This window comes from Chaetura pelagica, unplaced genomic scaffold (genome assembly GCF_000747805.2).
Source record: "Chaetura pelagica isolate M959 unplaced genomic scaffold, ChaPel_1.0 scaffold261, whole genome shotgun sequence".
Lineage (NCBI taxonomy): Eukaryota > Metazoa > Chordata > Aves > Apodiformes > Apodidae > Chaetura > Chaetura pelagica.
The window spans coordinates 1,187,111-1,201,085 of NW_009952189.1; the positions used below are offsets into that span (position 1 = coordinate 1,187,111).

Here is a 13,975-nt window from a genome sequence, read left to right on the forward strand (position 1 = left end):
GGACACAAAAATCTTAATAAAAAAATTATATGTAAAATCTTCAGTATTTTTTTTTTTTTACAGATAGGGTTTTGAAGAGATTTTTTTTTCTAATAAGCTTCCTTATATAAATAATTAAAAAAAAATCTTTAAAAGTAGAAGCACTTTGCCCTGCTAGTCTCTAATTTGTAGTTACAGATTCAGCTGATTTACTTTGAACAAAAGGTTGATAAGGTGTGTGTAAATCAGTGGGAAAGCTTGCACTGATCTAATGGACCAGGTTTTTCAGCCTGTTATTGAACAACATTAACAAGAAAGGCTGCTAGCTTTTCAGTGTGTTTACTTATGTTGTTAATTCCTAGTACAAATTACACTTAAGATTGCTTGTTTTCTTATTTTTCAGGACATACTGCTGATATGAATGTATTTTTAGATGATCCAGAATTTGCAGAAATTATTCTGAGAGCAGAGCAAGCTATAGAGTGTGGAGTTTTTCCAGAAAGAATCTCTCAAGGATCCAGTGGGAGTTACTTCGCCAAGGATCCCAAAGGGGTGAGCATGTTACTGTGAAGTCAGAGCCACTATCAGCAATGAGTTTAAAATGGAAGTTGAAAAATTCTATTTAAATATAAGTTTATTTAAAGAAGTTGTCTGATAACTTACTGTGTGCCAGAACCTGTGTTGGAAAAATTGATGTAAGCAATATTTAGATTCCTAGTTAAGTCCTGCAGCATCAGCTAAGCCAAACTAGCTATTTTTTCTCTGTGTCAATTTTACCATGTTTTGAATGATCCGCACCAAAGAAATACGGAGAAAATAAAGAGGCCTCTTTAATGTCTGAAAACAATTCAGAATTGTGCAGAATCTAACATTTTGTTCCTTGTGTGTCTTAACTGATTTTTGACACACCTGAGCTTCTGTTTTGGATACTGTTTAGGTTTCTTTAGCCAAGCCTTCTATATTTTTATCTTTTTTTATATAGTCTTGTATTTGGATTGTGTTCTTGCTCTTATATGATTGGTAGGCAGGCAAGAAGAATGATATAAACAAAACTACCTTGTTACTTGTGTTTGTCTGCTGAATCTTAACTTGAAGATTTGGTTTCCTCTCCCTTAGTGGTAAATGCTAGCTTGAACAGTGATCATCAAGAGATGTCCTAAGGTTACTTTGAGACAGAGAAGTAACAGTTATGTGAATATCTTGCTTGAAAATTAACATTTGGTTAGCATTAATTAGTAAGATAAAATGATGTTTCAGATGGACTTTCACATTGTTTTTTTCATCTGCTTACTGGCCTTACTCCCAATACCCATGCCTTAGTTGATTTGTCATATCTGATTTTTTTTTAAGTTCAATCAGCAGTCTTGGTGTTAATTAATCCTGAAGATCCCAGCTGTGGTAGACATGGAAGTTGTAATATTTTAAGTGCCTATGTTTTCAGAACATATCCATGTTCTTCCCTGCATTCCCAAAACTGTAATTTCCCATGTCTTTAGAAAGTTTTTTTTGTTTGTTTGTTTAGCTTTTATTCATACTGGTGATTACTGAATATAGTGCTAGTTTGCCACGTAATTTTCATAGGTGTTTGTTTTGTTTAATGCCACTTTTTTGGTGATAATTTTTTACTCTTTATTGAATGAGGGATTTTTAGAGTAGTTACCTGACTTGATAGAAATAAATGTATGAATTGATTTGTGATCCTATACTATATTTATTTCTGAGATGGAAAGTGGCAGAACTACCCACTTAAAATCAAAGACCTTCACGTCGCTGTTCATACTCTTGATGTTCCAGGAATATTTGTTGTAATGACCCCCTTCATTCTGGTGGAGGAGAGCTGAAGTAGGCTGGGAAGGAGGGCCTCCCTCTTTGTGAAACTGGGAGGAAAATAAAAAAGTCTTTCTTTAATTGCCTTCCAGGATTCTTGCTGTCAGGTACAATGCTGTTAATGTGAAAACCTGTTCAAAGTTTCAGCAGACTTCTTAAAATTCAGGTCACTTCCCTACTTCAGCAGTTTAATTCTTAGTTGTTTTTCAGGTTATATTCTTACATATACATATTTAAACTTTGTACTGTTTTTAAGAAGAGATTTTAGATTGGGATTGTATCTTATTTAATATGCAATTGAAACAAATCTGAGTAAGTAACCAAATACTCGTTTAAATCAATACTTTTGGATAAGTGCAATGCATGGAGTATCTAAAGAGTATCTAAAGAGTAAAGGCTTTAAAACTGGTTAAATGTTTTTCTTGATGTTGTGCAGTTGAGATCTTTTATTCTTAGAAAGTTAGTAGAGAAATGACTAGGAAAAAAAAAATCATGCTTATTCTGGATTTCTGTATGTGCAAATCTCTGGACTGATTTTGCAGTGTTTTTTATTGACAATTGCAAATGCCTGAGAGATTCACTGTGTCCTGGGGCTAATGAGAGAGTACTTGCACATAATTTTTGTATCTGCAGTATTTCAGATGGATCACCTTATTTCCATGTTTCTTACATGGTGATTTTCATATTGGTTTTAGCTCCGCTTTACAGTGAAGTGCTGTTTTTGTTACTATTTAAGCTTCTAGTAGTGACTTGCCCTTCCCCTTCATGCAGGTCATTGATTTGAATTTAAGTATTTAGGAGAAATTAAGACTAGAAAAAACACCTTTTTTTTTAATGTAGGCCAGAAAAAGTTTCTTGCAAAATGACAATATTTGCCAACATGGGACTGTGAGAATAATGGTAGAGTTCCTAGCTGACTTTCAGTTTTGCTTTCATTCTTTGCACTACAGTTAGAGCTTATCTATATTTGTAATTCATATTAAAGTTCTGATAAAACTTCATTTTGTCAAAAGTGAAACTCCCATTTGTAGAATGGATTCACATCCTGTTTGATGGAGTATTGCATTATGTTGTTCAGACCAGTTTTGTGACTTGCTTTCTCCTATTCTTCTTGAGTAATCTGCTCTTCCTTACGCTGGGAAAGAGCTTATTAAAAGCATACTGAGCCTTCTTATAGGTCATCTGAAGTGTTTACCCATACTAATATAAATGTATATGTGATATAACCTATTTTCAGTTTAAAATGAAAACAGATTTAATAAAAAAATAACAAAAAACTATTATTAATCAGAATACTAATTATGACATAAAGTTATACTCAGCCCAAGCAGTGACTGCAAGCCGTACACTCCCAGCAGTGAATGCTGGGTGTCGAGCCCTGTGAGCACCACAGCTCCAGCAGGAGTGAGATGGTCACAGCAAACAGAGAGCAGGCCTTGGGGGCAGAATGATGGACAAGATCCTCCAGGCATGGTGGCCGTTGAAGAGCCCTGTCCCCAGCAAACTTTCCAATCTCTAGTGAGTGTGATGTCTATGGCATGGAATACTTCTCTTGGCCACCTTGGGTCAGCTGCCCTCCAAGCCCTAGCAGCCAGCTAGCTCAAAACTGCTAGAGACCTGGATTGTTATGGAAACTCATACCATGGCTGGCCATGAAATAAAACCAAGTGTCTTATCAACTTTGTTCCCACTGAATGAGGTGCTGCAGTCGTCTCAAAAATTGCAGCTTCTCTGAACAGAAAACTGATTCTACAGTTTTATCCAAGTGAAACCAGGACACCATTAATTAATCTTATTTGCTGATTTGGATCTATCAAAAAGATAAAACTAAAGTTGTCTAATTAAAATTATTAACTTTTTTTATTTCTTGGCATAGTTTTTTACTGACATGAAGAAGTTCAATACTTAAGCAGCACTATTGCTGAAATGTTTAATATTCCTGCATTTGTTTTTCATTGTGTAACTAATAAAGTAAAAGACATTGCGTCTGTTACAAACTGTTCTACATGTTTTTGGCAGTTTAGCTGTTGGCTAATTGGTAATGCCAATGGAGTCAGTCTAGAAATTAATCTTGACTTGCAGAATGAAGACTGGTCTTGGTAAGATGTCTACATACTGAACTTCCTGGTCCTCAATATCAGTGGCTCTTCTAAATTTAGCAAGGTTTTAACTTCAATGAAACCTTGAAAACCATGTTGAGATTTGATACTACAGCACAATATGGTCCAGGCCAGTAATGCAAACAAACTTACTCATGACTTTTGTCTCTAGTCTATCCTAAGTGTAAATCACTTACGAGTGTTTGTGCCGCAACAGGCAGTGTTTATCTTACTGAGATATTAGCTTTTTTTTTAATAAAGATTCAAGAAAGTACTAATATGTGAAAATGCTTATTGAACAGCTGTTCCCAACTGTTCCTTAGATAATAGTTTGATTTCCTTACCATGGTCCTGTGAGAAGGAATGAAGGTATAGCATTTGAACAACATTCCCTTGAGCTATAGAAGAGTCATTACATGGACTTTATGCACTAGGCTAAAGTTTATTAAAGACAATTGGAAGGTTATATATTTTAGTGTGGTAATAATTTTGTGGTTTGAGTTTAACAAATACAGAATTACATGTATGAGGCACCTTGTGTAATGATCTATTTATTGCCTGTGTCATGGGTAGGAGTGTATTAACCTGAATCCTGATGATAACCTGCTGTTAGCAGCATCCTGTTTTGGAGACTCCACAGCCTGGCAGCCAGTTCCAGTATAGAGCTGCTCTTGATTCTTTGCAACTTATCTGCTGGGATTTAAGCCCATTATTTATCGTCTTGTTAACACTAAATGTGTTGTTCCTTTTTTCTGTAAAGGAATCTATTTCATAGTTCATTGTGCTCCTTTTTCTGTTAGGCTCAACAATCCCTGTTCATATGGTCATTATTCACTTTTTTTGTGCTTATTCCCATAGTTACTTCAGCTTCCTCCAGTTTAACAAATTACTTGAAGCATAGTGTCCAAAAGTGGATATAGTACTCAGTAATTTTAAGCTTTACTACATCTCCAATGTAAATGGAGGCTGACAGTGTGAACCATTGTCAGCTTTGAATTGAGGAATCTACAGCGGTAGTAAATGACACCACTCTTTGGAATTGCAGTGCTGAACATTTTGATCCATTCTAACTTAAATCAATAATTAAAATAGATAGTAAAGGTAAAAGTTAACATTATTATTAGTATTCTGTATATTTGTCACTTTCTTGGAACCATTGTGTCTCTGTCTGAAATACCTTGTTAATGAGTTATTTGGTGGGCTGAAAATTACTTTAAAAATTGCTTTTAAAGCCTCCTTTTTGAGAAACTTTTTGAATATAAAAAAATGTATGTTCTAAAATGCAGTAGGCTGTAATTTTAAAAATAGCTAGTAAATGTTAGCTGGTTTTGATTTTGTCTTATGAAGACCTTATTTTGAGTTTGTGCTACTTCTAGACAAGCATTTGAGGACATTTATTTGAAATATTGTTTTATTAGTTTTTTTTATTTAATCATCTTAAAAGAGCAACTGTCAAAAGTCATGTGTAGTATGTAACAATACTTACAAGTAACTAATTTTCAAAATAATTTTAGCTTTGCAACTCAAAGCACTCATACTTGAATTTTATATTATTTATCCTAGAAAACTATCGGAGTGTTCAAACCAAAATCTGAAGAGCCTTATGGACACCTAAATCCGAAATGGACCAAATATTTTCACAAAGTTTGTTGTCCTTGCTGCTTTGGCAGAGGCTGCCTCGTTCCAAATCAGGGATACCTCTCTGAAGCTGGTGCCTATCTTGTGGATGACAAGCTGGGACTAGGAGTTGTACCTAAAACTAAGGTAAAAGTTAAAATTTGTAAACTGTTAAAACCAAAAAACAAAACAAAACAAAAAAACAACACACACACAAAAAAGACAGATCTGTCAAGTCTCTGTACTGTAGTCGTGGAGACCTCCTTGTATATTATGCATTATTCCTAAGTAATTTATAAACTATGGCAAGTCTGAAGGCACAGTCATTTGTTGTAGAAGTAGCAACTGTGATTTTTGCTCTGAAGGATACGTTTGCCATCTGAATTGAATTTATTCCTTGGAACAACTTCAGTTTCTAGCATTTTCTGACACTTCTGTGCCTTTTGTTTTGGTAAGATGTGTCAGAACTGCAAAGAGTAGCATATAAAAATTCCCACTTGTAAGTTTTTTACTGCTTTTGTTTGAGATACGTAAAATAGCAAATATAAACCTTTTAATTTAACATTTGTTGGAAATGCTTGTTGTTTCCTTTTTGCCTTTTTGACAACTAAGCATTAAATTTGCTGTAAATTTCTAATTGAAATAATAAGGAATTCTGAGCTGAGTTTTTACTTTTGTATTTTAAGGTTGTCTGGCTTGTCAGTGAGACCTTTAATTACAGTGCAATAGATCGTGCAAAGTCCAGAGGAAAAAGATATGCTTTAGAGAAAGTGCCAAAAGTTGCTAAAAAATTTAATCGAATTGGACTACCTCCTAAGGTAAGATAAAAAGTATTCTTGTGCTTTTCCAGACTCTTACACAAAACTTCGAATTAAAAAAAAAAAGTATCAATAACTTCAACAATAGAAGAAAAACTTTGTTGCTTGTTGAAAAACAGCTGTGAGTGACTGAAGTTTGATAAATAAGCCTGTTTCGAGTAAAGATCTGTCCAATCTGTTACATGGTTCCTTCATTGAAACTGCTTTAATATCTTGCCACTTTTGGTATCAATATGCAGTCTAGCTTTCTGCTGGAGGAGTAACATGTTAAAGTATTGTTCATCTCTCACTTTTTTCTTGACTCTTTAGTACATTTCACTTCAGTGTGATGTTTTTATATTGTCTGTTTTTTTTCTTCCGTGCAATTTATCTAGTTGTTTCATTTTTCCTAAATCTTTATTTTTTTTCTCTTTCTATTTGCTACTCTCGTAGCTGTCATATTATTGTGTTCACCCTACCTTCCTTTAATCTTATGGGCAGTTCTCCACTGATTAAAACTTCGCATCTTTCTTGCCTAATGAGCCTTATTGTATCCCCAGGATATCACCACAGTGTTCTATTCCTAAACTTTTAAAGCACAGCTCATGTACAGCTTGGGTAATCCACTTGTGTCAGTTCTCAGCAATTTGTCACCTTTGGCTGAAAAGTAAAATTACTAGAAAGAAAATTAGTTCGATCCTGGCTCAAACCAGGACATTAATGCAAGCTCATATCAGTATGGTTATTCCACATGGTGTGTGTTTATCCATGTCTCTGCGTGTGTGCATCTATCTGCATTTTACTTCTTGAATATGTCCTCTTCTGAATTGTAACCTTGGGCACTTTTCCTGTTGCCCAAACATATGGAGCCGATGTCATCTCTAGTTTTCTTCCTTGAACTCCCTTGTGAAAGTTATTTCAGCCATTTTCATGCAAAAAGTGTCTGTCTTGGGAGAAAATAGTTAATGCTGCTGTTCTCATCAATGAAGCATATAAGATTTTCAGAGAGGAAGATTTTGTCCTTGTAATTTTTTCAGGAGTCTCCTATGAGCTATTGGACGAAGTGTTTTCAATGAAAAATGTTATTTGTCTCAAATATTGCTGGTAATACTGGGTGTTCATTTATGTTGAGCTGTCTGGCTGTATTTTATTCCTGGTACACTCAGTGCTTAAACAAGTTTTTGGTTTTTTTTACAAAGCAAAAACTCAAAAAATAATAATAAAAAAAACTAGAAAAAACCCTCATGATTTGAGTCACACTTCAGTATAATTTAGTGTTTAGAATTCCCATGTTCTGAGCTTTGAAAGTGTAGAATCAGTTTTTCTGCTGATGTTAACATTGTGTCACCTACCCAAGTGCATTTTGAAATTACATTTTCTTAATGTTTCAGGTTGGTTCCTTCCAGCTGTTTGTTGAAGGTTATAAGGAAGCTGACTACTGGCTCAGGAAGTTTGAAACTGATCCTTTACCTGAGAACACAAGGAAAGAATTTCAGTCTCAGTTTGAAAGATTGGTTATCTTAGATTATGTCATCAGAAATACAGGTATTTGTCTACTTCTGTGAGGTAGAAGTGGTAAGCAATGCTGGCTGAAAGTTGATAAAGGCTTCTAATGCATTTCAGATGCATTTCTCACAACTGAAGGCCAGAATGTTGCATTTTAAACTTTAAAAAATGTACTTGGAATTCAGATATTAAATATTGCAATATGACAAAATCCAAACAACGTGGTTTTGACTGTTACTTAATATTTTTAAGCAATGAAAGAATATAAGAACAAGTTCTCAATTTATAATATTGGTTGTTGTATATAACATTTAATTATTTCTTTATAAATTATATGTTGTGACATGCGTTTTCCTGTTTAAAGACAGAGGTAATGATAACTGGTTAATCAAGTATGAAAAACAAGATGAAGGACTTGATCTGTCAGATAAGGTAAGAAAATTGTACTCTGAAACTCAGGGTCTTTAAATTGTGTAGTTTTATTACTTGGTCTTTCTGGGGATTAAGTGCAGGGCTTTAATCCTGGTGCATGGTCTCAAGAAATATGACAGTTACAAATTATTCTAGACAAAATGAATTAAAAGGATATTTGGGTTAGACTAGTCAGGATAGAAAAGTGCTAGAAGTTATTTTTATTGTTCTATATTTTTTTCTTTACTAGCTTGGGCTATAATAATAATAAAACTGCCTACTCTTGGTCAAGCACTTTTTTTCAGCTATTTGTGCTCTATTCATCTTGTATTTGTGGGAAGGGGCCCTTTTTAATGGTGGTAGGTTAAGTATTGTACGTTCTGGAGTTTATTTGGATACTTGTTCATATTGCTTAAAATGAATTTAAGTAGTGAAGCTAAAAAGTATATTTAGTATTTTTAATGTTTCCCTAACTTTGTAAGCATATAGGTATCACTTATTTTTTAAATATTCCTTCCTTAGGATGGCCAGTGGACTATAGCTGAAGAATCTACTATTAAAATTGCTGCGATTGACAATGGTTTAGCGTTTCCTTTTAAGCATCCTGATGAGTGGAGGGCATGTAAGTATTGCATTCTTCAATCATCTTCCTTTTTGGGAAGATTCTTGAATGATCCTTCAGAATTATTTTGCAGTTGGAAAAGTGTGTGACAGTTCTGTAAAGGTACTTGCACAGAATCACAGAATTACCTTAAAGATCAGAGTCAAGCCATCAACCATGATATCCACTGTAGCATAATGTTTAAAATTGCAGGCTCTTGAGGGATAGAGCATATTTTCTTGGTGACTAAAGCTTTCAAGACTAACCTCCTCAAAGCCAGAGAATGCCCTTTCCAAAAGTAAGGAAGTTGGTCCAGCATGGATGAACAGGGAATTTGTGACTGAACTGGGACACAAAAATTAAGTACATAAAAATCAGGATGCGGAGACTCCTCTGAAAATACAAGGACATTGTCCAAAAGTGTAAGAATGGAGTCTGGCAAATGAAAGCTCAGCTGGAGTCAAGCTAGCAAAGGACATGAAGGGCAACCAGAAAGGCTTAAGGAAATTACAGATGAGAGTGGGACTGAAGAGAATTGCAGCAAGGACCTAAAGGCAAAAGGCCTAAGAAAGAACAAGTTAATCAATGCTGACTTTGCCTCAGTTTTCACCTGCTAGATTTGTTCTTGGGCTTCTATGTCTCAGAGCTCATAAGCAGACCCTCTAGGAATAAATCATTACCCAAAGCAGAAGAAAAGGAGCACTTAAGCAAAATGGACGTTAAAAAGTTCATAGTAGATGGGGATGCATTTGGAACATGATGGAAGCCGTCTGATACTGTTATGAGGCTCCTCAGTCTTGAAAGACGCTAGTAATGTGGGTGGTTGCTTACGAACTAGAATAAGGTAAGTAAGTATCACATCCACCTTCAAGAAGGTCAAGATGTAGAGTACCCAGACAGGGTTGCAGGCCTAACCTCAGTCCCTGTGAAGACTGTGGAATGAATCCTCCTGGAAGCCATAGTCAAGTGTGTGAAGAACAGGCAGGTGATGGGGAAGCCAGCCTGGATTTACCAAGGACAAACAGTGCTCTACTGACTAGACAGTTTTTCATGATAAGAGGACTGGTTCAGTGGATGAGGCGAGGGCAGTGAAGACTTAGTTTCCTTGACTATTGCAAGGCCATCTCTGTGGTCTCTCACAGCACTCTTACAGCCAACGTGAGCTACAAACTGGATGGACAGACAGACTGTGAGGTGGGTGGAAAACTGCCTGGTCTGTTGAACTCAAAGGGCTGTGAGCAGTGTCAGGAAGTTCAGTGGGTGTCCTGCTGCTAGTGATTTCCCTCAGTTCCTGAAACTCATATTGTTTGGTGTCTTGTTTAACATCTGGTAATAATTAATTGCTCTTATAATAGCTTCAGAAAAAGCTGTTTAATAGCAACTATGCGATAAGGTAAGAATATTTTTCTTGGCATACTTAGAAAAAGGCATTTTAATTAAAAAAAAAAAGTATTAAAACAGCAGCTACTTTTTTGTTAATTCTTAAGTATGAGTCAAACATCTGAAATATTTGTTTAATTGCAGCCATTATTTGACTTCAAAGGAAACTGTATTACTAGACTAGGAGAAGGCCTTTACAGTTGCTTACAGTGTTTAATTCATGTACCTTTTTTATTTATTGCTTCAACTAAATATTAGTTAAAATGCATTTTCGCAGTTTGCAAAAAAGGCTAAGTTGCTGAACAGCTGCATTTGTAACTGTAGGTAAAAGAGGCATGTGGAGTAACAATGTTGTGAAAAATGGCATTGCTGAAAAGTCCCAGTAGGCTGCAGGTATCGATGGTAAACAATTCAGAATTTTATTTTTGCCTGTTAATCACAAAATGTTCTGGTTTTGTGCATTAGATCCATTTCACTGGGCTTGGCTGTCTCAAGCAAAAGTTCCTTTCTCTCAGGAGACCAGAGACTTAGTTCTTCCTCGCATTTCTGACATGAACTTCGTGCAGGATCTTTGTGAAGATCTTTATGAGCTATTTAAGGTGAATTGAGAGCTGCTGTGAATTTATCATTACTGAAATAGCTAATACCTGTAATGGAGCAGTTAGTTGTTTTTCTGACTTTGACTTCTCTGTCATGATACTGTGCTATTTTAGCTTTTAACACTGGCATGGTAGAAAGGGTTTATATAATTAAGAGGAAGCTGTGTCACTAATGTAACTAATTTATAGTCATCACTTAATCTGAAAACTTAATTACCTTTTGTATATCTAAGTTTCATAATTAATTAAAATTAGTTAACTTTTATTTCACAAGTTTATGTTAAAACTCTATTAACATACCTCTGTGCTATGTATGTACACTTAGGATAAGCTGTAGCAACCAGAGGAAATAATATATTTAATGTAATTTAAAATGCCTGCATACCTTTCATATACTTGATTTTACATACATATAGTATGTGAAGTTGATCCTGAAATCTTGAGTGTTTGAAGTAAATCAAACTTACTTTGAAGGTATTGACACTGTGCTACAATATTGACACGTAAATAAGTGTCCTTTTTTGAAGCATTCCATCAACTGTTAAATGCTCAAGTAATACAAATTGAAGTAGTACAAATGATCAGGATGGAAAGAAATAGGAACGTTAAGCTCTTAATTAAAACGCAGTGGTAACATCAAAACTAGATCCTGAAACGCATTTACAGTGTTTAAATCTGAGTGAGTTGTACTCTGTGACTTTGGGATTTTTGTTAAACCCAATGGAGGTTAAAGTATTTAATAAACCTGAAGGAGAAAGTACTGTTTTGCCAGAATAAAGGTGAGAGACAACAGTAGTAGCAATAATATTGGTAGGTAGGCTTAACTGATGTATTTTACTTTTCTGATGTGGAACCTCCTTCATTTTCCCATATGTAAACTAACTGCAGTAAATAGACCTTTTTCATGGGTCATACTCTGACTATTTGGAGCTTCCAAAAATTATTTTAATGTTGGTAAATATGACTAAGCATATTATGAAATTAATGAATTTACCTGCTAAATATATAGCTAAAAATAAATTGGTTATTTCCTAGAATAACTTTGTTTTCTTTTATAAAGACTGATAAGGGATTTGACAAGGCTACTTTTGAAAACCAAATGTCCGTTATGAGGGGGCAGGTAAGACCGCTTTATTACATTTTTATTTATATATTTAATTTATCATGACTTCTCAACTGTTGTTTTTTTAGAGCTACAAAAACTGTCTCCCGTTGAAAGACATTTGAGGTATTTTTATCTGAGAAGACTAAATTTCTTTTTAGAGTTTCTTCTTGTTTGCATATGGATGAGACAGCAGAAAGTGAATTCTATTGTTTTTTATAGAAGATTTTTTTTAAATAATGTAACTGGGTTGTTTTTTTGTGGTGGATAAAGGAGGACCTAATACCTATATACCTATATATAATTTTCTTAGAGGGTATTTTAAAAATTAAACACTGGAGACCGGTCATAAATTTGGATGGAAGATTTGGTGGGTAACTCTGTTATAATTTTAAAAGAAAGGCAACTCTATTTTGGAGTGTTAACTTGATAATTGAAATACCTCTCTCAAGAAAGCAATATTAGGTAATAAAATTTCTTCCCCTAAACAAATGGCAGAAACCATAGTTGGAACCAATCCAGACATTTTGAGACTAGAACTTTGATGATAATTAAGTCTTGAGGGCTTGTAACACAAATGAGAGAAGGATTTCTCCATCTTCCTGCTTTTTTAAAATTTAAGACTGGTGTGATATACTGGAAGGCAAGGTTTAGCTGAGAACAAATGATTTAGTTCATTGTAGGCATAAAACAGTGATTTGTGATAATGTCAGTGAATTAGAATTAGATGATCCAATAGTTGCATTTGCTCTGAACTTATTGAAATTTACTTCTGTATTCATAAATCCATGTGGATAGTTTAAAACCAGACACTCACAATTCCTAGAGTGGCTTAATCTGACCTTTCTCTGTAGAGTTTCCTATACCAAGTACCTTGCACACGACTGCAGCTCTAAGTCAAACAGTTAACATCAGTTGTGTGTAGTGGCTAAAAGCCAGCAAACCTTGCTTATTAGATTGTATTAGAGGTGTTATTTCACGAAAAAAGACTTTTCTGAGAAGCTTATGCAGTCACTGGAAGGTCACTTCTGGAGTATTCATCCATCTTACGCTGTGCTAAGTTGTTTTGATTTTGTTGTTGGTGGGGTTTTTTTGTGATGAGACAATTATCTAGAGGGAATCTGTTACTTAACAAAAAGCTTAAGGAGAAGACCTGGTCTATGTAATGGAGAGAGATCTATCTAAGATTGTCTAAATGAATTTCCCACCATAAGGACTGTTTTGGATCCATTCTTTGCACCCTTACCTTGAAGTGGATTTCAGAATAGTTGTGTTCTGGGGGTTTTGTTTGTTTGGTTTTAGTTGTTTTGGGTTTGTTGGGTTTTTTTATATCTATTCCTATGTGTTTCACTGGAGGAGACATCAGGTTTTTAGGCATGGATTTAGGGCAAAAATGCAGATAATGAGTTATTCTTGGATGTGATTGAAAATACATCAGCTAATGATGCTTTTTAGCACTGATGGTGAACTTGCTTTTGGTGTAAAACCAAAGTATGTTACAAGGGCATTATAGCATGTGATGTAGTCATCTGACTAATGGATTCTAATGGATTTAATCAGTTAAGATGAATTTGCAGGACAGCTAAAATGTGTAAATGCATCCCCAAAAATGAACACTTTAATACTTAAAAACCAAAGAATCTAGCTGACAAAGGTAAGGATACTGAAGAGAAATATATATTGCGTGTAAGGAGTGAGAACTTTTAAAGTACCAAAAGCATTTAAAGCATATAATTGTGAAGCAAAGGGAAAAAGATGCTGAGAAGGGCTTCAAACCAGAGAGAAAGAGTTCTATTGAGAATATAGAGACTAAGCAACCAGGGAGGATAGACCTACAAAAGGTAGTCTTAGAACTTAAAAACTGTGATTGTCAGGAGGAGTTGCTTGAAGAGCCAAATTGCAGTAGACCAAGCAAAGGACTTTTTTGACCAGGGTTTTGCAGCCATGAAAGTGCAGAACAAGGATGGGATCTGGAAGTTGTACAAGTAAGAAAGGGGCATTGTGCCGGGGAAAAAAAGGCTTGATATAAATTGTATACTTTCCTCGGTTTTCAGCAG

At 34.9% G+C, this 13,975-nt stretch overlaps 1 protein-coding gene across 1 annotated transcript in view; it reads left to right on the forward strand.

Moving 5' to 3' along the window:
• The first annotated feature begins 393 nt into the window (after nucleotides 1-393).
• Nucleotides 394-13,975, forward strand: part of PI4K2B (phosphatidylinositol 4-kinase type 2 beta) — a 14,920-nt gene continuing 1,338 nt past the window's right edge. The window contains exons 1-8 of the mRNA XM_010007296.1: nucleotides 394-531; nucleotides 5,469-5,669; nucleotides 6,209-6,340; nucleotides 7,711-7,864; nucleotides 8,190-8,257; nucleotides 8,759-8,858; nucleotides 10,683-10,816; nucleotides 11,877-11,936. Coding sequence (XP_010005598.1) covers nucleotides 397-531; nucleotides 5,469-5,669; nucleotides 6,209-6,340; nucleotides 7,711-7,864; nucleotides 8,190-8,257; nucleotides 8,759-8,858; nucleotides 10,683-10,816; nucleotides 11,877-11,936 — 984 coding nt within the window. The 5' untranslated portion in view covers nucleotides 394-396. The remainder of the gene's footprint in view (nucleotides 532-5,468; nucleotides 5,670-6,208; nucleotides 6,341-7,710; nucleotides 7,865-8,189; nucleotides 8,258-8,758; nucleotides 8,859-10,682; nucleotides 10,817-11,876; nucleotides 11,937-13,975) is intronic.